The 24,971-nt window shown below is 45.7% G+C and overlaps 1 protein-coding gene across 1 annotated transcript in view; it reads left to right on the plus strand.

Moving 5' to 3' along the window:
• Window positions 1-24,971, plus strand: part of PJVK (pejvakin) — a 152,801-nt gene that overhangs the window by 127,162 nt on the left and 668 nt on the right. The window contains exons 4-5 of the mRNA XM_029605895.1: window positions 5,799-5,916; window positions 10,764-10,859. Of these exons, the coding sequence (XP_029461755.1) occupies window positions 5,799-5,916; window positions 10,764-10,859 (214 nt within the window). The remainder of the gene's footprint in view (window positions 1-5,798; window positions 5,917-10,763; window positions 10,860-24,971) is intronic.

The raw sequence follows: 24,971 nt of genomic DNA on the forward strand, positions 1-24,971 counted from the left end.
TTATTCCCCACACCTCCACCTCTGTCCCTCCCTCTAGCCTACCAGCACTGTTCATGCTGGAAGGAGGAGAAGGAGAGCGGCAACAAATCGGACCACATCCTCTTGCTTTGGTGGCAGGACAGATTGCTGATTTCAGTTGCTGGATAGTGTCTTGACCCATGATTGAAAGCTGCATTTGTGTTTGGTCAGCAGAGAAGGACAGCACCTAACATGCTACCACTCTCCTTCTCCTGCCATGTGATTAAAATAGGGGTGGGAGGAGGGAGTGGATAACCAGAGTAATAGGGATTAAAAAGTAACTTTGTTTTTTTACCTGGTTGTGTGGAATCTATGCTTCTGGAATTCCCATTGCACGCCTTCTTGCTAATGATGGTGCTGCAGAGGGCGGCAAGGTAAGTTGCATTAAGGGCTGTAAAAGCCCAAAGGAGAGTTTAGGCTACTATGGTAGGATTGTCTTTGAGAGTCCAAATGCTTCTTTATTTTATTTTGAGGCTTAGCCAGATCCATGGTTAAAAAAGGACTCATGGCAGAGAAAGAGAACTGGCTGTGAGGAGCAGGAGCAGTAGTCAGACAGCAGAGCCATCACTGCCACTGCTGATGCTGTGGCGCCGAGTGAGAGAGAGTAGTAGCAGCATGCAAGAGGGCTCCCACTGCTGATCCAGGCAAGCCGGATGGAGAAAAGACAAAGGCTTCAATGAGCATTAGGAGCACAGGTGTTGGCTTCCACTATTACAGTCATGACTTGTGGGGCATGGCGGTGATGTTATCTATGTGAGGATCCATGTGCAATGCTTTCCTCCCGCCAGCAGTGGGCCAAGTTCCCTGCTGCTCAGTTCTCTAAGCCAATGGCTTGGAGTTCCTGCTGGTGCCAAGTTCCCTGCACCGACACAGCATAAAAGCCTGCCTTACTGTAAATACCTTGCCTCAGCTCCTTGGAGTCCTTCTTTATTGCGGCCTCTGTTCTTATCTTAGCCTCAGCTTGGGAGTTCCTAGTCGTGGCCTTCCTAGTTCTTGTTTCAGTCCTTTTCTTGCCTTGCTTGTATCTTGTACTGGCACAAATCCTTGGTCTTGCCTTGTGAGTTTTGGCCCAAGTTTGTGGCCTTCTGATATTCTGTCTTTGTTCTTGCTTTATATCTTGTTCTCCTTAGTTCTGGTCTGTCCTGTCTTGTTGTGCACTCACTGTCTTGTATTTGTTTGTGGGCACCCTTCTGTTCCCTGTTCAGTTTCCTTCAGCCCAGTTCTGCTTTAGTGAGTGTCCATCTGTACCTATTTTTAACTGCAGCTCCTGCTAAACCCTGCTAGCCACCAGAACCTGAGCACTCACCCGAGGGGGAGGTAGCCAGTCCAGGCAGAAGATCCTGGTGCCAGACTAGTTCTGTCCTGCACAAGCTTGCTCTTTCTGGGTCCAGCTGTGCTCCTGCTCTGGGGGGTATCAAATACAGGCAGCAATGCTTTCACAATTAACAGCACCATGAATCTGAAAAAGAGATTCAGATCGCAGCACTGTGACTCTCAGCCTCAGGGTACATAAAAAATAAATAAAGGGCCAGAAAGTGGCAAAGGCGGCTGAAAGTACTGACAAGGAACAGCAACCACAGCCTTATCTTCTCCACCCTACTTGGCTCTCTGGTCTCCCATGGTGATTCCGTGATGACCAGCAAATTCCACAGAAAGGAATGGATTTTGTGGCCAGGAATCATGGGAGACCAGGGTCCCTATGCATAGGCAATATAGCCATGTACCTAGGGTGGCAAATTCTAAAGGCGCCCAAAAACTGAGACTCCCCCTGGTGTTGATTTCCAGGGGTGAAATATCCTGCCCCCAGTCCTCATCTTCTAGGCACCATAATCTTAAATCTGGTATTGGTAAGATCTTCTAGTGGAGTATTTTCTCAATGTTAGAATAACCTTGCAAATTTCCATTGGTACCTGCCTGGAAGAGGCTAGTTGACTTTCAACAACCAAGTTGTCAGAGCCAGACATTGAAAGTTAGGATGAAGAAGATTCTCATGGTACTGAGTGATCAGGAATGGGAATATTTTCAATATTATTGTTTGTTGACCAGCTAGGCTTTGAAGTCATGGAAACCAAATTTTGATGTTGCTAAATCATAAGGCCCTTTTCTCTTCTTAATTTTGGAAGCATTTTGGTTATAAGAGGAATGGAGATCATGCTTAAAGAAGTCCTTGATTTCATAGAATTGAAAAAGTGTCTATCATTAGACTGTTCCTTGCAGGTTTTTTGGAATAGTAGGTGGAAACTTTGTTGTGAATGCAGGGTTCTCCAAAATTGAAACAGATTTATTTATTTATTTAGAAGTATTGTATACGTCATTCCAAGTAAAAATCACTAATTAACCATAGTTCATGACATTAACATTCTTAATTATTAGAGAACACTGAGTACATCAATAACATGCACCATTATTAGTTACTGGGCAATGGGTAGAGTTTCGGGTGATAGCTTGGGAGGATATTAGGGGGAAAGAAGGGGGTATTAGGGTGAAAATGGGAAGAGAGTTAGGGTGAGAAAGTAATAATTCAATCAGTATTTGTTGTTCTTCAGCTATATTGTAAGCAATGTGAACCTTTATTGCTGTGGTGAGGTTGACACAGCTTATGGGCTGAACCCCTAGACCTTCACCAATAGCTGACGGAGGTTTGCTGGCAAGAGACTGGTCAAGGGTTTCACCTGTACCAGCCCCTTTCCCTGCAGGTTGAGCCCTTGGGTTCCAGGGGCCAGCAGGACTCAAGTGAGAGAGAATTGCATAAACAAATGTCCAGGGCCAGGCAAGGGGTCAGAGGCAGGCAGCAATTAAGAATGATCGTTATCTAGGCTAAGGGTCAGATCCAAGAGTCAGTCTGTAGGGAAGACAAGAGCAGGGCAAGAGGGACTGACACAGGAGAACAGACTGGGAGGCAAGTGGAGCTGGATATGACAAGGCAGGGCAAGGCTGGAGATGAGCAGGAAAGCAAGTAACACTACCACGGTAGAGGGACCTATTGCTGAGGCAAGGCATTGAGGTCCGGAGAACCCTTATATAGGGCAGGGCATCTGACATTATCCTAGGGTGCTGTGGAGTTCTTCCTGCCATAGGCAATTTAAGAGGTGCTGCGCATTGTGCGTGCACGCCTACTGGTAGATGTCTAAGCAGCAGCATAGTGGCGTCCTGAGCTGCGTTCATGTTGTGGGGAGTGTCCAGGCAGTAGGAGTCTGCCAGCAACTTTGGGGTGAGTGTGGTAGCTCGTGGGCTCCTTTCATGAGCCACCAAATGTAACATATATGCTAGTCCAGTGACTATTTGTGTGGTTCAGCTGGCAACTTAATGTACTGGTTATCTGGATTTGTTTTGTAGTAAGATAGACAACTGTCAGGTACATCTTTTGAGAAATTGCTCATTTCCATATTCTGCAAGTCTCTTGACAAAGGTTGAAAGAATCTATAGCTCCTTGTTTGTTGATGTAATACATCAATAGTTAGTTGTCTATTTAAATTAACACTTTCAAAGCTTTGAAGGTTGTTCAGATGAGCTCCACATTCCTAATTGGTAGCATTTGTAGTTACCAAGGAAGTCCATACTCAGAAGCATTTAGCCAGATAATTCAAAAGTTATCTGACTAAACGAAGAGAAAATCAAATAGCAAGTTGCCAGTTACAGCCAAATGAATGGTCATTAGATGCCCAAGTAGCACAGGAACTGGGGCACTTCAATCATAGATCTATTTGCAACACCATTAAACAACAAAGTTTCCATGTATTGCTCCACAACAGTGGTCCCCAAACCTGTCCTGGAGGGCCACCAGCCAGTCGGGTTTTTGGGATATCCACAATGAATATGCATGAGAGAAAATTTGCATGTTATGGGGGCAGTGCATGCAAATTTTCTCTCATGCATATTCATTGAGGATATCCCAAAAACCAGACTGGCTGGTGGCCCTCCAGGACAGGTTTGGGGACCACTGCTCCACGATACCAGCAGAGAACATTCTGGTGGAAAATGGCACTTTCTTAATTCCGTGGATCCAAGAACTGCATTTCCCTCAATTTCACTTCTAACTAACGCAATTAAGAATAAAGAAGGGCTAAATGATTTTAATAGCCCATTTTGGCCTCACCAAGTTTGACCTAAATCATTTTAAATCTCCAATTAAAGATTTTCCTGTACCCTGACTCAACTGATGAAACTGCCATTTGAACCTTTGGGAAAGGCAGAACTAACACTCTTGTCTTGGAAAGTTTTTTGTTTTTAATAGGAGTTAGTTACATCTACTTGGACGGTAAACGAGCTTCAAGCCTTGGTATTACTCTCCCTATGCTCAGATTTTCCATAATAAAGTAGTTTACTTTAAATCAATCCATTGTCTTACCAACATTTTCTCCATGACCACATGCCAATAAGGATGAGCATACTCTTCCTACACAGAACTGTAGAACAGCTGCTTTGTTCCATTTAGAAAGAACACAGTCCTACAGAAAAGTCTTTGCAACAGTTTGTCACTTTCAACCCAGTCAAATAGGGTTATTCAGTTACAAAGATAATTCATCTGATTGCATATCTACTGTAATAATCAGGATAGCATCTCCACAGTAAAGTCAAGGCCCATCAAGTCAGTGCTGCAGCAGCTTTTTTAGCCCATCTTTGCTCTGCCTCCATAGAAGATATATGTAAGGCTGCCTCTTTGTCTTCTATCCGTACCTATACTGCTCATTACTACCTTAGAAAAATGCTTTGCATCAAGATAGCAATTTTGGATGGGCACTTTTAAAGAGCTTATTTAATTGATTCCTTCAATTTTTCCTTCCAGCCTCTGGCAGAGTACAGTTTGCTGTTTCTCTATTAACTAACGGGCTAATTTTAAAAGCCCTATGAGCATGGCCGAGCCACGCACATATCTCCTGGTATGCGCGGAAGAGCTGGTTAAAAAAAAAAAGGGGGGGGGGGGGCTGGCCGGGACAGCACCAATAAGCGCTGTCCCGCTGAAGTGCGCACTGGCAACCGGCCAGCACATGCAACTTACTGCTGCTCCAGGTAGCTAGGTTGTAGGGGTTGGGGAGGATAGGGGAAAAGGGAGGCAGGTTAGCTAGGGGGTTAGAAACTTGGGAAATGCCTGATCATGTCACCGTGCGGATGTTATAAAATTCCACCCCCTTGCGCACGTGAGTCAGCACTTGCACACACATGCGGGTGCCGATATAAAATCGGGCGCGCATGTGCACGTGGGTAGCTGATTTCATAACATGCACATCGATGCATGCATGTTATAAAATCAGTGCGTCCGCCAGGAATTGCACGCACATGGACACCCTTTCACATGTTATAAAATCTACCTTTAAGAGCATAATAATAATTTTCATGTAGCACTCAGCTTGGGAGTTTCCATTTGTGTGGCTGATATCTATTCTTACCTGTAGCAGCTCGTTGTAAACAGCAAGACAAATCAGCCACACAATCCCACCCTCCTCCACTTAGAATTGAAGGTCAGCTAGCTAAAAAGACTGCAGAGTGTTATGTAATGATGTCTGTGCTGGAAGGTCCATGCATTCTCAGAAAGACCTTCCTGGTCTTTCTGAGCTCTAAAAGAGCTATCCGTCTTGGTGCCATCGAATGATGTCATACACTTTTATGGCTGATTTGTCCTGCTTTCTACAGAGAACATCTGTTGCAGGTGAGCAACTTTGCTTTATTCCTGAGTAACTTTTTCCCATTATATCTAGGTATGTTATGTGCTTGTGAGCTGTATGAATTTAAGATGACAAATGAAGATGGTTAATCCATAGTTTGTTTTCTTCAAATCCTAGTTTCATATTATTGAGGACCAGAATTATAAGGGTCGAGACAAAGCTATAGTTTTTCCAGCACATACGACCATTGCATTTAGTGTATTTGCACTCTACATACACCTGGATGGTCACTTTGGTAAGTAGGTAACTCGTCTGTATTAACTTTCTTTCCCTACAAAAGCTTAATTTTGAATAAATCAATTTTTTAAAATTGTACAAAACAACAAAGGATTGCACTGAAATAACCAGGGTACAAATGATACTGTACAGAGGCTGGAACAGGGGCAACATGGTGCTTATGGAGAACATAAGAATATGCCATACTGGGTCAGACAAAGGGTCCATCAAGCCCAGCATCCTGTTTCCAACAGTGGCCAATCCAGGCCATAAGAACCTGGCAAGTACCCAAAAACGAAGTCTATTCCATGTTAACGTTGCTAATAATAGCGGTGGTTATTATATAAAAGTCAACTTAATTAATAGCAGGTAATGGACTTCTCGTCCAAGAACTTATCCAATCCTTTTTTAAACACAGCTATACTAACTGCACTAACCACATCCTCTGGTAACAAATTCCAGAGTTTAATTGTGCGTTGAGTGAAAAAAGAACTTTCTCCGATTAGTTTTAAATGTGCCACATGCTAACTTCATGGAGTGCCCCCTACTCTTTCTATTATCCGAAAGAGTAAAAAACCGATTCACATCTATCCGTTCTAGACCTCTCATGATTTTAAACAACTCTAACATATCCCCCCTCAGCCGTCTCTTCTCCAAGCTGAAAAGTCCTAACCTCTTTAGTCTTTCCTCATAGGGGAGCTGTTTCATTCCCTTTATCATTTTGGTAGCCCTTCTCTGTACCTTCTCCATCGCAATTATATCTTTTTTGAGATGCGGCAACCAGAATTGTACACAATACTCAAGGTGTGGTCTCACAATGGAGCGATATAGAGGCATTATGACATTTTCCGTTTTATTCACCATTCCCTTTCTAATTATTCCCAACATTCTGTTTGCTTTTTTGACTGCCGCAGTACATTGAACTGAAAATTTCAATGTGTTATCCACTATGACGCCTAGATCTCTTTCTTGGGTAGTAGTACCTAATATGGAACCTAACATTGTGTAACTATAGCATGGGTTATTTTTCCCTATATGCATCACTTTGTACTTGTCCACATTAAATTTCATCTGCCATTTAGATGCCCAATTTTCCAGCCTCATAAGATCTTCCTGCAATTTATCACAATCTGCTTGTGATTTAACTACTCCGAACAATTTTGTATCATCTGCAAATTTGATTACTTCACTCGTATTTCTTGCCAGATCATTTATAAATATATTGAAAAGTAAGGGTCCCAGTACAGATCTCTGAGGCACTTCACTGCCCACTCCCTTCCACTGTGAAAATTGTCCATTTAATCCTACTCTCTGTTTCCTGTCTTTTAGCCAGTTTGTAATCCACGAAAGGACATCGCCACCTATCCCATGACTTTTTATTTTTCCTAGAAAGCTCTCATGAGGAACTTTGTCCAATGCCTTCTGAAAATCTAAGTACACTACATCTACCGGTTCACCTTTATCCACATGTTTATTAACTCCTTCAAAAAAGTGAAGCAGATTTGTGAGGCAAGACTTGTCTTGGTTAAAGTCATGCTTTATTCCATTAAACCATGTCTTTCTATATGTTCTGTGATTTTAATGTTTAGAACACTTTCCACTATTTTTCCTGGCACTGAAGACAGGCTATGCGGTCTGTAATTTCCCGGATCTCCCCTGGAGCCCTTTTTAAATATGGGGGTTACATTAGCTATCCTCTAGTCTTCAGATACAATGGATGATTTTAATGATAGGTTACAAATTTTTACTAATAGGTCTGAAATTTCATTTTTTAGTTCCTTCAGAACTCTGGGGTGTATACCATCCGGTCCAGGTGATTTACTACTCTTCAGTTTATCAATCAGGTCTACCACATCTTCTAGGTTCACCGTGATTTGGATCAGTCCATCTGACTCATTACCCATGAAAACCTTCTCCAGTACGGGTACCTCCCCAACATCCTCTTCAGTAAACACTGAAGAAAAGAAATCATTTAATCTTTCCACGATGGCCTTATCTTCTCTAAGTGCCCCTTTAACCCCTCGATCATCTAACGGTCCAACTGACTCCCTCACAGGCTTTCTGCTTCGGATATATTTAAAAAAGTTTTTACTGTGAGTACAAATTATATCGCAATGATAGAGAGGAGCACCCGGGAGGCGGTGTGGCGCTTTATGTCCAGGATGGCATAGAGTCCAATAGGATAAACATCCTGCATGAGAATGAATGCACAATTGAATCTTTATGGGCAGAAATCCCTTGTGTGTCGGGGAAGACTATAGTGATAGGAGTATACTACCGTCCACCTGGTCAAGATGGTGAGACCGACAGTGAAATGCTAAGAGAAATTAGGGAAGCTAACCAAATTGGTAGTGCGGTAATAATGGGAGACTTCAATTACCCCAATATTGACTGGGTAAATGTATCACTGGGACATGCTACAGAGATAGAGTTCCCAGATGGAATAAATGATAGCTTTATGGAGCAATTGGTTCAGGAACCGACGAGAAAGGGAGAAATTTTAGACCTAATTCTCAGTGGAGCACAGGATTAGGTGAGAGAGGTAACGGTGGTGGAGCCGCTTGGCAATAGTGATCATAATATGATCAAATTTGAATTGACTGGAAGGGGGACAGTAAGCAAATCCACGGCTCTCGTGCTAAACTTTCAAAAGGGAAACTTTGATAAAATGAGAAAAATAGTTAGAAAAAAACCGAAAGGAGCAGCTACAAAAGTAAAAAGTGTGCAAGAGGCGTGGTCATTGTTAAAAAATACCATCCTAGAAGCACAATCCAAATGTATTCCACACATTAAGAAAGGTGGAAAGCAGGCAAAACGATAACCAGCATGGTTAAAAGGGGAGGTGAAAGAAGCTATTTTAGCCAAAAGCTCTTCATTCAAAAATTGGAAGAAGGATCCAACAGAAGGAAATTGGATAATACATAAACTTTGGCAAGTTAAATGTAAGATATTGATAAGACAGGCTAAGAGAGAATTTGAAAAGAAGTTGGCCGTAGAGGCAAAAACTCACAGAAATCGGAGCGGCCTCGGAGGGAACAGGCAGCACGCGCAGGGCTCGGTGCGCGCAAGGTGGTGCACAAATGTGCACCCCCTTGCGCGCGCCGACCCTGGATTTTACAAGATACGCGTGGCTACGTGCGTATCTTATAAAATCCCGCGTGGTGCGCGAACAAAAGTACGCACGCGCGTAGATTTGTAAAATCTACCTCACTATGAATAAATCCCAAGCTACTAATCCTTATTGAATAATAGCAGTTTATGGACTTCTGTGCTAGAAACTTATCCAAACCTTTTCGAAACCCATTTACACTAACTGCCTTAACCACACCCTCTGGCAATGAATTCCAGAGTGTAATTATGTGTTGAGTGAGAAAGAATGTTCTCTGATTTGTTTTAAATGAGCTACTTGCTAACTTCATGGATTGCCCCTATTCTTTCTATTATCCGAAAGAGTAAATAACCGATTCACATTTACCCTTTCTAGACCTCTCATGATTTTAAAGGCCTCTATCATACCCTCCTCAGCCGTCTCTTCTCCAAGCTGAACAGCCCTAATCTCTTTAGCCTTTCCTCATAGGGGAGCCATTCCATCCCCTTTATCATTTTGGTCGCCCTTCTCTGTACTGTCTCCATTGCAACTATATCTTATTTGAGATGCGGCAACCATTCCGGCTCGGGCAACCTGTATAACACCCAGCTGTGACAATCCAAACACCACTCATAAACCAATAAGGGAGGGTGGGAGGGATGCAGATCACCGACAAATGGGACAGGCAAGTGGTTCTAACGTGTCTCCTGCCCGATGCCTCCTTCAACTCCTCCCTTTTCCCTACAACCAAGGCCAATCAGCCTGCTGGACCTGCCCCTGCTGCTATATGAATTTCCCACCAACCACAAATCCTAGCAGCTCCCTGATCACGGAAGGCTGCTCTACAGCAACCCCAACTCACCTCACCCGTCTCCACCGACCTGAGGTCAGGCCTGGTATCCACAATGGGGCGGATTTTCAAAGGCCCGCGCGCGCCGGCGCGCCTATTTTGCATAGGCCGCCGGCGCGTGTAAGTCCCGGGGCTTCCTGTCGGGGGCGTGTCGGGATGACGCGGCGTTTAGGGGGCGGGGTGCAGCATTTTGGGGGCGGCGGCGTGGGCGTGGTTTCGGCCCGGGGGCGTTCCCGCAGCTTCCGGAACAGCCCCCGGGACCGGACCACGGAGCGGGGCAGCCGGCCGACAGGCGTAACTTTGCCGACAAAGGTAAGTGGGGGGTTTAGATAGGGCCGGGGGGGGGGGGGGTGGGTTAGGTAGGGGAAGGTGGGGGGAGGGCGAAATAAAGTTCCCTCCGAGGCCGCTCCGAAATCGGAGCGGCCTCGGAGGGAACAGGCAGCGCGCGCTGGGCTCGGCGCACGCAGGTTGCACAAATGTGCACCCCCTTGTGCGTGCCGACCCCGGATTTTATAAGATACGCGCGGCTACGCACGTATCTTATAAAATCCAGCGTACTTTTGTTCGCGCCTGCTGCGTGAACAAAAGTACGCGCTCGCGCAAGTTTTTAAAATCTGCCCCATTATTCTGGGCAGCCTAATCCACTTGCCAAAAAGCAGGGAATCTCTCTTCTTTACAGGTCAGTACTTTTGTTAAATTTGTTTAATAATAATGGGGGATTTTTTTGTTTTCAAAGTTAACATTGCTTCCTTAAGAAAATAGAATTATATTTGTGAAAGAACAATAGTATATTTTAGGATATGTGTTACTTTTAAAATCAAATAAGAACACTTGTATGAAGACCTGCTCAAAAAATTGTTTGCATTTTACTGCTGTGGGAACCCAGGCAGCTTCTGATTCTTCAATTTGTTTTTTCTTCTTGTGGCAGAGCTCTGTGTTACTACCGCTTCAAAAGGAGGATTTGAAAAAGAGCAACCAAGATCATTTTCATTAAGCAAACTAAGGAGCAATCTGTTTCGTTCAGGCATCATGTTGACTGGTAATAAATCCCCCAAAACTGTTTCAAATATTTAAATTGTAAATCATGTATAAGTATAAAATATATGTAGGCAAATGTTTCTTTTTTTAGTGGAATTTTTCTTTTACTTCCACAAAATTGTAATTGAGTGTTAAGACTATTATTCATTATTATGTCTTCTAAATGGCACTTGAAACAGTAAGGTACAGGTATGGTTCACAGGTCATAATTGAAGGGTATATAAAAGGACCTGGGAGAAGAATACACTTAAGTTAATGAGTAGGAAAAATTACTGTAAACATTTGTGTGTAAAGAGAAAACAGTTTTGAGTCTTGGATAGACTGTTTTAGATAATGTCTGTTATCTCATTTTTCTCTCTTCATCTATTCAGTTTGAACTCTAAATACGCGTTAAGTGGTATATTACAGTATATATTTTTTAAATCATTTATTGCATCTATATCATTAGGGTAATTTACAGCAACGATTCACAACTCCAGTCCTAGAAGCCATCATATGAGATGTTTTATTGTTTTTTTAAAGAATATTTATAGTGAATATCCATGAAATGCTTATACCTCAGGGTCAAAGATCCCAGTTGATTTGCATATATTGGTTGCCCTGAAAATCAGACCTCTGTGAGGGTCACAAGGATTGAATTTGTGAAGCACCAATTTGCATAGAAAAGTACACAGCATATATTGGACATGTGGTAGCACACATAAGAGTGGTTGAAGTAGCACAAATTTGAAACTTGCAAGCAGTATCATCATTGTCAAGATGTCAAACCAGGGAGCCCATGATGATCTTCCGGTGGGTTAGTGGCTTGTTTCTGTGAAAGTTTGCTAGGGATGCAAATGAGCGCCATAGCAAACTTTCATGATAAACTTTGCCGCTGGGCCTGGCCAAAAAAGATAAATATAGCTCATGGGTGCAAAGACATCTTTGGTTGTTGGTTTTGGCTCCATTTTGAGAAACAGAACTGCTTTACATATTGCATTGAAGCAGCATATTAATTCAGAATTTTAGTAAACTTTTGTGCATAGCAGATTACATGTGAGTAAAAGGGAATATCCGCAAATGTTTTCACAAATGGGGTCTACGTGCTGATAATGGAGTGTTTTTTGCATTTTGGGGCATGTTGCATATTCTTTAGTACATATGCTGTCAGATTGCTGACCATTTACTCTTCTTCCATAAGCAGTGAGTCCCTCACATTTCCACCTCCAGCTCTCACAATTGGAGTGAGGGCCGGTACTAGTTTTTTTGCTGCCCTGTGCGAAAAATTACTGTCCCCCCGATTCATTCAGTGCCTGTCCTGGACCTATCAAATAAAGCCCAGTTCCGTCTTGCATTCTATACTTTTAAAAACTGACAAGCCCTCTCACCCAGAACCCAAGGATAAGGAAGTGTATTAGGTAACCTAGGCAAACCTTACAGCCTTGCACTCAAGCCACCCTCCCCCCAAACACACACACACACACACTCCCACACTCTTTACAGACACATACAATTAAATTATGCATGTATTACAAATTTTACATGAAAAATAATATTCAAGAGTAGTCTTCCGAGCCAAAAATATCACTTATAACATTTATTTATTTATTTTATTATTTTATTTATTAAAGGCTTTTATATACCAACTTTCTTGATACAATCAAATCAACTCGGTTTACATCGAACTAAGCAGTAACTATAACCAACCAATCAACAAGAGATATATTAAAAAGAGCATAAAGTTACATTATAACAAGGAAGCCTTAACTGGGAGTGGGAAAAAAAGAGAGGGAGAACAAGATAAAGTACTATATACAATGGAGTATGGGAGGGAGGCAAGGAGCCGACCTCATGATGACTTGTGAGCGTAATTAGCGTTTGTTTATTTACATAAGTGATGGAACAGTTCTAGGTCAGGCTATTGGGCTAGAGGCGGGGAAGGCACGGCAGAACAGCCATGTCTTTAGTTTCTTTTTGAAAGTTAGAAGACAGGTTTCCTGCCTGAGGTCCAGAGGCATGGCGTTCCAGATGGAGGGACCTGTGATAGAGAATGTCCTGTCTCTGATATTTGAGTGTTGTACAATTTTGATTGGAGGAACATGTAAGGATCCCTTGTAGGCATCCCTTAAGGGTCTGGCCGTCGAGTGCAATTTGAGAGGGTGTAGAAGATTGAGTGGGGGTCTGATGGTGAATATTTTTGTGGATAATTGTCAGTGATTTATGGAGAATCCTGAAGTTTACTGGGAGCCAGTGAAGATCTTTTAGAATGGGAGAGATATGCACTCTCCGATTAGTATTCGTCAGAATTCTCGCCGCTGCATTTTGGAGCAGCTGGAGGGGTTTTATAGTAGAAGCCGGGAGACCTTGCAAAATGGAATTGCAGTAGTCAATCTTGGAGAACAGAATGGCTTGGAGGACAGATCTGAAATCATAATGGAAAAGGAGCGGTTTGAGTTTTTTAAGTACTTGTAGCTTGTAGAAGCACTCCTTTGTGGTGTGTTTTATAAATTGCTTTAGGTTCAAGTGACTATCAATTATGACTCCAAGATCTCTAGCGTGGGATATTTGTATGTTAGATTGCAGTTGGTGATGGAAGGGACTGCCTTCTGGGGTAATTAGCAATAGTTCTGTCTTGGAAGTGTTGAGCACCAGGTTGAGGCTTGAAAGGTGGTGGTTGATCGTTTGCAGGTGAGAGTTCCATAATTTGAGTGTTGAGTCCAGTGACTTGGATATGGGGATTAAAATTTGAACATCGTCTGCGTATATATAGAACTTAAGTTTTAGATTTCAGAGTACGAGGCAGAGAGGGAGTATGTAGATGTTAAACAGGGTGGGCGATAAGGAGGAGCCCGGGCTGGATTTTAAAAGCCCTACACGTGTCGGGCCTATTTTAAAAAGGCCCCGGAATGCGTGTAAGTCCCGGGGCTTGCAAAAAGGAGTGGTCCAGGGGCAGGACGGTCTGGGGGCGGAGCAGGGGTGGTCCAGGGGCAGAGCAGGGGTGGGGCCAGAGGCCTCCAACATAGCGGCCATTTGCTGCTGTGATGGAGGATCACGTACCGGCAGGCTGCCCAGAGGCAGGCGCAAAAGGTAAGACAAAGGTCAGGGGGGAGGTCAGAGTAGGGCTGGGGGGGAAGGTTAGGGGAAAGGGTGGGAAGGCCAGGCTAGGGAGAAGGGAACGGGGGAAGCCTGTGGGTGTTGGCGCGCGCAAGGTGCACTAGTGTGCACCCCCTTGTGTGCGCCGACCCCAGATTTTATAACATGTGCGTGCACAAGTACGCCCGTGCATGTCTTAAAATCTACCCCATTATATTTATATGCACTCCTGTGGTGCTAGCCAGAAAACTGCTAAGAACATGCTATGCTGGGTCAGACCAAGGGTCCATCAAGCCCAGCATCCTGTTTCCGACAGTGGCCAATCCAGGCCATAAGAACCTGGCAAGTACCCAAAAATGAAGTCTATTCCACATTACTGTTGCTAGTAATAGCAGTGGCTATTTTCTAAGTCATCTTAATTAATAGCAGGTAATGGACTTCTCCTCCAAGAACTTATCCAGTCCTTTTTTAAATACAGCTATACTAACTGCACTAATCACATCCTCTGGCTACAAATTCCATTCCCTTTCTAATTATTCCCAACATTCTGTTTGCTTTTTTGACTGCCGCAGCACACTGAACCAATGTTTTCAATGTGTAATCCACTATGACGCCTAGATCTCTTTCTTGGGCAATAGCACCTAATATGGAACCTAACATTGTGTAACTATAGCATGGGTTATTTTTCCCTATGCGCATCACCTTGCACTTTGGCTGCCCAGTCTTCCAGTCTTGTAAGGTCCTCCTGCAATTTTATCACTACTCTGATATAACTACGCTGAATAATTTTGTATCATCTGCAAATTTGACTACCTCAGTTGTATTCCTTTCCAGATCATTTATAAATATATTGAAAATCACTGGTCCAAGTACAGATCCGTGAGGCATTCCTACTCTTTTCCACTGAAAAAATTGACCATTTAATCCTACTCTCTGTTTCCTGTCTTTTAGCCAGTTTGTAATCCATGAAAGGACACCGCCTCCTATCCCATGACTTTTTAATTTCCTTAGAAGCCTCTCATGAGGGACTTTGTCAAATGCCTTCTGAAAATCTAAAAATCTACTGGCTCACCTTTATCCACATGTTTATTAACCCCTTCAAAAGAAATGAAGCAGATTTGTGAGGCAAGACTTGCCTTGGGAAAATCCATGCTGACTCTGTTCCATTAAACCATATCTTTCTCTATGCTCAGTGATTTTGATCTTTAGAATAGTTTCCACTATTTTTCCTGACACTGAAGTCAGGCTCACTGGTCTATAGTTTCCTGGATCACCCCTGGAGCCCTTTTTAAATATTGGGGTTACATTGGCCACCCTCCAGTCTTTAGGTACAATGGATGATTTTAATGATAGGTTACAAATTTTAACTAATAGATCTGAAATTTCATTTTTGAGTTCCTTCAGAACCCTGGGGTGCATACCATCCGGTCCAGGTGATTTGCTACTCTTTAGTTTGTCAATCTGGCCTACTACTTCTTCCAGGTTCACGGTGATTTGGTTCGGTTCATCTGAATCACCCCTTTGAAAACCATCTCTGGAACCGGGATCTCCCCAACATCCTCATTAGTAAACAGAGAAGCAAAGAATTAATTTAGTCTTTCAGCAATGGCCTTATCTTCCCTAAGAGCCCCTTTAACCCCTTGGTAATCTAATGGTCCAACCGACTTCCTCACAGGTTTCTTGCTTTGGATATATTTTAAAAAGGCTTTATTATGAGTTACTGCCTCTATGGCCAACTTCTTTTCAAATTCTCTCTTAGCCTGCCTTATCAATATTTTACAATTAACTTGACAATGTCTAGGCTTTTTCCTATTTTCTTCAGATTGATTCTTCTTCCAATTTTTGAAGAATTTTTTTTTGGCTAAAATAGCCTCTTTCACCTCACCTTTTAACTACACCGGTAATCGTTTTGCCTTCCTCCCATCTTTCTTAATGCATGGAATCCATCTCGACAGGCTTCTATGATTGTATTTTTAAACAATGTCCACTCCTGTTGTACACTTTTAACCTTTGCAGCTGCACCTTTCAGTTTTTTCTATTTCCTCATTTTATCAGTTTTCCTTTTGAAAATTTAGTTTTAGAGCTGTGGATTTACATATCGTCCCCCTTCCAGTCATTAGTTCAAATTTGAACATGTTATGATCACTATTGCCAAGTGGCCCCACTACCGTTACCTCTCTCACCAAATCCTGCGTTCCGATAGGAATTACATCTAAAATAGCTCCCTCTCTTGTTGGTTCCTGAAACAATTGCACCATGAAGCAGTCGTTTATTCCATTCAGGAATTTTATGTCTCTAGTATGTCCTGATGTTCTCACAGGACAAGCAGGATGCTAGTCCTCACATATGGGTGACATCACAGGACAGAGCCCAATCATGGAAAACTTCAGTCAAAATTTCCAGAACGTTGACTGGCTCCTACTGGGCATGCCCAGCATGGCACCAACCCTGCAGCCATCAGGGGACCCCCTCAGTCTTCTTTTTTCCACGCAGCAGTAGCCTCTCGGTTAAGGAGCTCTGCAGAGATTCCTAACAGGAATTTTCCTCACGGAATTACTAAAAGTTAATTTGCCCCACAGGGGACCCGCCTCTAACTTTTTCAAGCCACGGTACTCCGGTAAGTTTTTACCCATTTTCCGTCGATTACCGTCGAGTTTGGCCCTCGCGGCCTACTGGCCGTCGACCGTACTGTGGCTCAATTTTTTGCCATGGCCATGGTGTCGGGGTTCCGTCGGTGCCCGGACTGTAATCGTACCATGTCCATCACAGACCCCCATAAAGTCTGTGTAATGTGTCTTGGATGAGAGCACGATGTCTTGACCTGCACCAAATGTGCCCTAATGACACCAAAAGGTCGCAAGGCCAGAATGGAGAAGATGGAACTTCTCTTTCGTGCTCAAACCCCGACTCCGACCACTGCATCAACGTCATCAGAACCGGCACCATCAACTTCGCGCCAGCATCGACCACCGACAGGTGACCTTCCAGCATCAATGACATCACGGCCTTCGACACCCTCTACACCCCCTCAGGACCGAGGGGATCGTAGAGATAAACATCGCCACCGGCATCGAAAGTCTCGGACCATCGAGGGGAGCGAAATCATCGACCTCGCCATTGTCCAAGCCGCCGAAGAACCCCGTCCAGAAAAGGCACCGACCTTTTGGGGGAGGCAACCCTCCCCCAAAAGGGCATCGGGAGCCGCGACTCTGCCTTTAACGGTGGTCCCTCCGGCTATGCCTCTGCCTCCTTCTTCTGTTCTGGAGCTGGGGCTGCTTGCTCCAGGTCTCCGAGAAGAACTGGACCGGATGGTTCAGGAGGCCATCGACAAGGCAATGCAGCGACTCCAGGTTCCTCCGGCACCGACACCAGTACCGATTGCGGAACCGATCACCGACCTGATTCCGGCAGCGTTGGCACCGCTGCTCTCCAGGATGGAAGCGCTCATTGCCGCTTTTCCACCGATGGACCCTGGGTCACCGATGGTGCCGGTGCCCTCCCCGCTCACTCTGTCATCGGGAGGAGAAACACCGTTCCGCATCCCTCCTTCGGGATCGCCATCGATGCAGATACGTCCATCGCCACCGATCCAACCATCGGTGCCGATACTCCTGTCGGCGCCACCAAGCCATCCATAGATGCCCTCGATGCTTGCGCCGGTGCCTTTGATGCCTTCATCGGTGCCCCCGATTATTCCTTCGAATCCTTCGGAGCCTAGACCAGGACCTTCAGGTATCCCACCATCCCGTCCCCCTCTACATCCTAGAGGGGCAGGTGCTGATCCCTATGATACCTGGACTGATGATTCCTCACCAGACACTGATGATTTGCCTTCACCCACTGCAAGTAGAAAGCTTTCTCCTCCAGAGGACCTTTCCTTTATAAATTTTGTGAAGGAAATGTCTGAATTGGTTCCCTTCCAATTACAGACTGAACAGGATGATAGTCATCAGATGATGGAGTTGCTCCAATTCCTGGATGCTCCCAAGGTAATAACCTCCATCCCTATCCACCAGGTTCTTCTGGATCTCCTCTAGAAGAACTGGGAACATCCTGGCTCCATTGCTCCAGTCCACAGAAAAGCTGACACTACCTATTTGGTGCAGTCAGCTCCGGGCTTTCAGAAACCACAACTGGATCACCAATCTGTAGTGGTAGAATCTGCACAGAAGAGAGCAAAGAGGTCAAAGCCTCACACTTTTTCCCCCCCTGGCAAGGAACAGAAGTTTCTAGATGACATTGGTCGCCAAGTCTTCCAAGGATCAATGCTCATCTCCCGAACTGCCGCTTATCAGCTCTATATGACCAATATAACAGGGTCATTTTTAAGCAGATACAAGACTTGACGGACTCCCTGCCTCAGCAATTTCAAGATCAGCTCCAAACCCTAGTAAACAAGGGTACTGAGGCAGGCAAGCATGAGATCAGATCATCTTATGATATCTTTGATACCGCTACTAGGGTATCTGCAGCTGCTATTTCGGCAAGAAGGTGGGCCTGGCTCAAGTCTTCTGTCCTTTGCCCTAAGGTACAAGATAGGTTATCCGACCTGTCTTGTGTAAGAGATAATCTGTTTGGCGAACAGATTCAACAGACGGTGGCGGAACTTAAGGACCACCATGAGACCCTAAGACAGCTATCTCTGATGCCTTCTGACTATTCTTCTAAACAGCCCTTCAGAAAGGACTCTAAAAAGTCATTCTTCCACCCAAAGACCTACCTGCCACCAACCAGATCCCGTGCCACGAGACCGTTTCAAAAAGCACAGTCTCGTCAACCACGTAAACAAAAACCGCAAGCAGCTCCTCAACCAGGGCCTGCTTCAGGTTTTTGACTTCCACCTAGAGAGCAGCAGCCAGCTTCCACTGCCTCACATACCAGTGGGAGGTTGATTGTGCCACTTCCACAACATATGGCACTCAATCACCTCAGACCAATGGGATTTGGCGATAATTGCTTAGGGTTACTATCTGAGCTTTCTCTCCGTGTCACCGGACTCCCCACCTCTACCGATGTGGAGAACATCCAATCACTCCATCCATCTGGATCAAGAGGTCTCCCTCCTTCTCCAGTCCAAGCCAATAGAACCCGTGCCCTACTCTCAGCATGGCCTAGGATTCTATTCCCAATACTTTCTAATCACCAAAAAATCGGGAGGCGTTCGTCCTATTCTGGACCTACGGGCCCTCAACAAGTACCTCCAGCGACAGAAGTTCAAGATTGTAACCTTAGGCTCGCTTCCTCCTCTTCTACAAAGAGGAGACTGACTCTGCTCTCTGGACCTCCAGGACGCATACACTCATATTGTGATAACTCCATCTCATTGCAAATACCTGAGGTTTCTAGTAGGCCCCAAGCACTATCAATACCGAGTGCTTCCATTCGGCCTAGCATCTGCGCCACGAGTCTTCACAAAATGCCTCGTAGTAGTTGCAGCCTTCCTCATGTCTATCCCTATCTAGATGACTGGCTAATCAGGGCTCCCACTCAGCAAGCTGCTCTGTTGTCCCTCAATCTAACCTTACACACTCTAATTTCATTAGGATTTCTCATCAACTACGACAAATCCTACTTAGTCCCATCTCAAACCTTGTCGTTCATTGGGGCAGACTTGGACACCTTGCAGGCAAAGGCTTTCCTGCCTCGACAGCGAGCCCTCACTCTCGTGTCTCTTGCACACCAGCTGCAGTCTCAGCACTCCGCGACTGCACACCACTTTCTCATCCTCCTGGGACACATGGCGTCCTCAGTTCAGGTCACACCAATGGCCTGTTTGGCCATGAGAGTCATGCAGTGGACTCTAAAATCTCAATGGACTCAAACCATTCAGCCCCTGTCGACCATTGTCCACGTAACAGACTCACTCCATCAGTCTCTAGCCTGGTGGAAAAATCAGATCAATCTCCTCCACGGCTTGCCGTTTCAGGCTCCAGACCCTCAATTAATTCTTACCACCGATGCTTCCAACCTCGGGTGGGGAGCCCATGTGGCCCATCTGCAGACACAAGGCTCTTGGTCTCCAGAGGAAGCCAAACACCAAATAGATTTCTGGAGCTTCAAGCAATGCGATATGCTCTCAGGGCATTTCAGGATTGCCTCTCAAATCAAGTTATCCTGATCCAGATGGACAACCAGGTGGCCATGTAGTACATCAACAAACAGGGAGGCAAGGGCTCCTTCCTTCTGCATCAGGAAGCTGCACAGATATGGGCGGAAGCTCTTTCCCATTCGATGTACCTCAGGGCCACCTACTTGCCGGGAGTGGACAATGTGTTGGCAAACAAGCTGAGTCTCATCTTTCAACCGCACAAGTGGTCTATCAACCCCTCGGTGACGAACTCCATCTTCCAACAATGGGGATATCCTCAGATAGACCTCTTTGCATCTCCTCAAAACCGCAAAGTAGAGAACTTCTGCTCTCTCATTCGCAGCAAATACTCTCAGCCCAGAGACGCATTCTCCCTCTCGTGGGCAACCTGTCTACTCCAGGCATTACCTCCACTTCCTCTTCTCTCGAAGACTCTCGTGAAGTTACGTCAGGACAAGGGAACCATGATCCTGATAGCACCTCATTAGCCACGCCAAGTGTGGTTTCCAATACTGCAGGATCTCTCCATTCGCAGGCACATTCCCTTGGGAAAGGACCCACTTCTGATCACTCAAAACGACGGGTGCCTCCTTCATCCCAATCTTCATGCCTTGTCCCTGACAGCATGGATGTTGAAAGGTTAATTCTTCAGCCACTTATCCTTTCTGAACCAGTTTCCTGTGTCTTGATTAATTCACGGAAGCCTTCCACGAGAAAAGCTTACTCTTACAAATGGAACAGGTTCACATCATGCTGCTCTTCTCAGTCCCTTGACCCCTTTACCTGTCCAATCTCAAAGTTTTTGGACTATCTCTGGCATTTATCAGAGTCAGGTCTAAAAACTTCTTCCATCAGAATGCATGTCAGTGCGGTAGCCACCTTCCATAAAGGTATCAAGGATGTTCCTATATCAGTACAACCCCTTGTAACACGTTTTCTGAAAGGCTTGCTTTACCTCAAGCCTCCACTGCGTCCTCTGGCCCCTTCTTGGGACCTCAACCTGGTTTTGGGTCGGCTCATGAAATCACCATTCGAGCCTCTTCACGCCTGTGATCTTTGCTATCTCACATGGAAAGTGATTTTCCTTCTGGCAATCACTTCAGCTCGCAGAGTTAGTGAATTACAGGCCCTAGTTACCTATCTGCCTTACACTAAACTTCTGCAGGACCGGGCGGTACTCCGCACTTACCCTAAGTTCTTGCCTAAGGTAGTATCAGAGTTTCACATTAATCAATCCATTATACTACCTACCTTCTTTCCCAGACCCCATTCCAATCCAGGAGAACAGGCTCTGCAAACCCTTGACTGTAAAACGGGCTCTAGCATTTTACCTAGACCATACAGCTGCCCATAGAGAAAGCACTCAATTGTTTGTCTCTTTCCACCCTAACAATTTAGGGAAGCCTGTGGGTAAGCAGACTCTCTCCTCCTGGTTGGCGGACTGCATATCTTTTTGCTATCAGCAAACGGGCATTCCATTTCAAGACCGTGTTAAAGCACACGGTCACGCTAGGGCCACACCCGGGCCTGCTCACCTTGTTCCAAGTTCCGCAGGTCCCAGGCCTTCCTCCCTCGCTGCTGCAGCCAGACGGCTGTGCCCCCGGCTCAGGGCAGTGGCATCCCCGGCTGCCTCCAGCGCTTCAGCGTCCCAGGCCTTGCTCCTCACCCCACGCAGGGGCTCGGCGTCCTCCGCTGCCTCGACTTCGCCCCTAGGCGCACGCGGATCGCCCGGCCCTTTAAAGGACCAAGGGCGGGAAACTACTCCACGGCACGTCCCAATGACGTTACTTAGCCTTAGTATATAAGCGAGGGCCTGCACCTCAGTCCCTCGCCTTGGCAATCGGGTCATTACCTCAGTGTGAAGCTAGTTTGCCGTCTATGTTCCTGTGCTTGTTCCAGTGTTCCTTGTTCCTGTGCTTGTTCCAGTGTTCCTTGCTCCATGCTTGTTCCAGTGTTCCTGCGTACCAGTGTTCCTGCCTTGCTCCTGTGTTCCCGTGGTCCTCCTGTCTTCCAGCGTCTGCTCCTGAGTTCCATTGTTCCTGAGTCCTGTTCCTCGTCTCGCTACCCAGGTTGTACCCCTCGGACTGATACCCTGTACTGACCTTGGCCTGTTTTTGACCATGCTTGGACTGATTCTTGGAACTGACCTTTGCCTGCCTGACTATGCTTGGACTGATACCTGGAACTGACCACTGCCTGCTTTTGAATACGCTCGGACTGACACCTGGAACTGACCCTCGCTTTGGCTGACCATCCTAGGACAGATACCCTGGCTTTGACCCTTGTGCTCCATTTGGACACTCTCTTCGCTACTCCCGTGACAACCAGGCCAGTCTGCTTTGAGACTGCCCGTGGCCCTCTTCGAGCTGGACCACTAGGCGCTGCCTATCCTAGCCGGAGGACCTTCAGTTCCTGCTTTGTTCCTGTGGTCTCCGGTACTCTCGATTCCAGTCTAGCTCGCCTGTTCGCCGACAGCCACGCACCTCTTCTCTTGGTGGGCACACCTCTCCGTCATCTCTCCGGGAGACCCCCAGAGGCCCACCTAAATCCAGGCAGCCTGGGAATCCAAGGGCTCAACCCGCGGAGTCCCCGGATTGTTATTGGTGAAGTTCCTGTCAGCCTCTGTCTCCTTGTGTGCTCCGCCTCCTGGCAGGAAGCGCCCTCTGGGATCCCTCAGAGGGCCATACCAATCCTGCGCCATGCCAAGGGTTCACCTCCAGCGCAACAGATAGGAGTATACAATCACTATACTCTTACCCAACACACATGGGATTTCTACCCATATAGATTCTACTGAGCATTTAGTCTCTTGTATGATCTTTATCCTGTTGGACTCTATACCCTCCTGGACATAAAGTACTACACCCCCACCAAGTTGATCCTCCCTATCATTGTGGTAAAATTTGTACCCTAATATAGCACTGGTTATCCTCCTTCTACCAGGTCTCTGAGATGCCAATTATGTCTATCTCATCATTCACTGCTATATTTTCTAACTCTCCCATCTTACTTCTTAGATTTGACACTAGCATACAGACATTTCAAAGTGCATTTTTTGTTTGTATTGATATGCATATGTTGGAATTCTTTAGCTCAGGTGATTCTATTAAAATATGCATTAGTAAATATGCCTGTAAATAAACGTTTTTATTTATTTATTTATGTATTTCTAGACCACTGATATCACTGGCCTGAAGTGGTAAACAGAAAAACACACATAATAAGATCACATAAAACAAAATAATCCTTATCGTCAAATCATGACACACATTTTAGTAAATATGATCCTTGATTAGCCAAATCGAGATTTTCAGACATGTAAAGTACCTAGCAAAAGCTGATTTATGGTAATAGGGAGGAACATGAAAACTACAGTCTCTTTAGTCTGACCTTAGTGGTGGGAAAATTTAATGGAGACTCTACTAAAGGAAAGGATAATGAAATATGTCAGATCTAGTGCGATGCAGGATCCAGAGTAGCATGGTTTTACTAAAGGGATAGCAATGCAAAGCATAGATCTGATCAATTTCTTGGATGGGGAGACCAGAAAATTAGATTAGGGGCATGTACTATATGTGGTATATTTAAGTTATAGTAAATCTTTTGCACAGAAATAAAGATGAACAAAAACTTATAAGGTGATACCTTTTTATTGGATTAACCATACATTTTAGTAAAGTTTTGACAATTGCCTGCATAGAAGGTTCATAAATAAACTAAGCAGCCTGGGTATAGGACCAACATGGTTGACTGAATTTGAAACTAGTTGAGTGATAGACAAGAGAAAATAGTGGTAAATGGAGTTCGGGTCAAGGAAACATCCACTAATAAATACATATTCTTATCATTCACCATGGGGTAGATTTTCAAAGGGTTATGTGCGTAATATGCACGCGTAACCCTTTAAAAACTCCCCTGATCGCGCCGAGCCTACTTTGCATAGGCTCGATGGCGCGTGCAAGTCCCGGGAAGAGCGTATGTCCCGGGGCTTTGAAAAAGGGGTGGGAAGGGGGGGGGGCGCTGATCCGGGGGCAGGACTGAGGCCTCCAGCACAGCAGCTGTGCCGGGGGCTGGCATGCCAGAGGCAGGCATAACTCCTTGAAATAAGGTAGGGGGGGGATTTAGGTAGGGCTGGGGGGTGGGTTAGACAGGGGAAGGGAGGGGAAGGTGGGGGGGAAGCGGAAGAAAAGTTCCCTCTGAGGGAGCGGCCTTGGAGGGAACGGGGAAAGCCATCGGGGCTCCCCTAGGGCTCGGCGCGCGCAAGGTGCACAAGTGTGCACCCCCTTGCGCGTGCCGACCCCGGATTTTATAACATGCAGTGTACATTTGTGTCGGGTAGCTGTTTTAAAAATCTGTGTCTATAGCAATAATTATGGGGTAGATTTTATAAATGTACGCACGGGTGTACTTTGGTTCGTGCACCAGGCGCGAACAAAAGTACGCTGGATTTTATAACATACGCGCTTAGCCGCGTGTATCTTATAAAATCCGGGGTCGGCGCGCGCAAGGGGGTGCATATTTGTGCAACCTGCGCGCACCGAGCCCAGCGCGCGCTGCCTGTTCCCTCAGAGGCCACTCTGAAATCGGAGCGGCCTCGGAGGGAACTTTCCTTCCGCCTCCCCTCACCTTCCCCTCCCTTCCCCTACCTAACCCACACCCCCGACCCTATCTAAACCCCCCCTACCTTTGTTGGCAGATTTACGCCTGCGGAAAGCAGGCGTAAATCTGCGCACGCCAGCGGGCTGCTGGTGCGCCATCACCTGACCCGGGGGCTGGTCAAGAGGCCTCGACCATGCCCCCGGGCCGGCGCCACGCCCCCAGGCCCGCCCCGAAACGCCCCTCCATGCAAGCCCCGGGACTTACGCGCGTCCCGGGGCTTGCGTGCGCTGCCGAGCCTATTCAAAATAGGCTCGGCGCACACAGGGGGGGTTTGGGGTA

Source organism: Rhinatrema bivittatum, chromosome 6 (assembly GCF_901001135.1).
Source record: "Rhinatrema bivittatum chromosome 6, aRhiBiv1.1, whole genome shotgun sequence".
Classification (NCBI taxonomy): Eukaryota; Metazoa; Chordata; class Amphibia; order Gymnophiona; family Rhinatrematidae; genus Rhinatrema; species Rhinatrema bivittatum.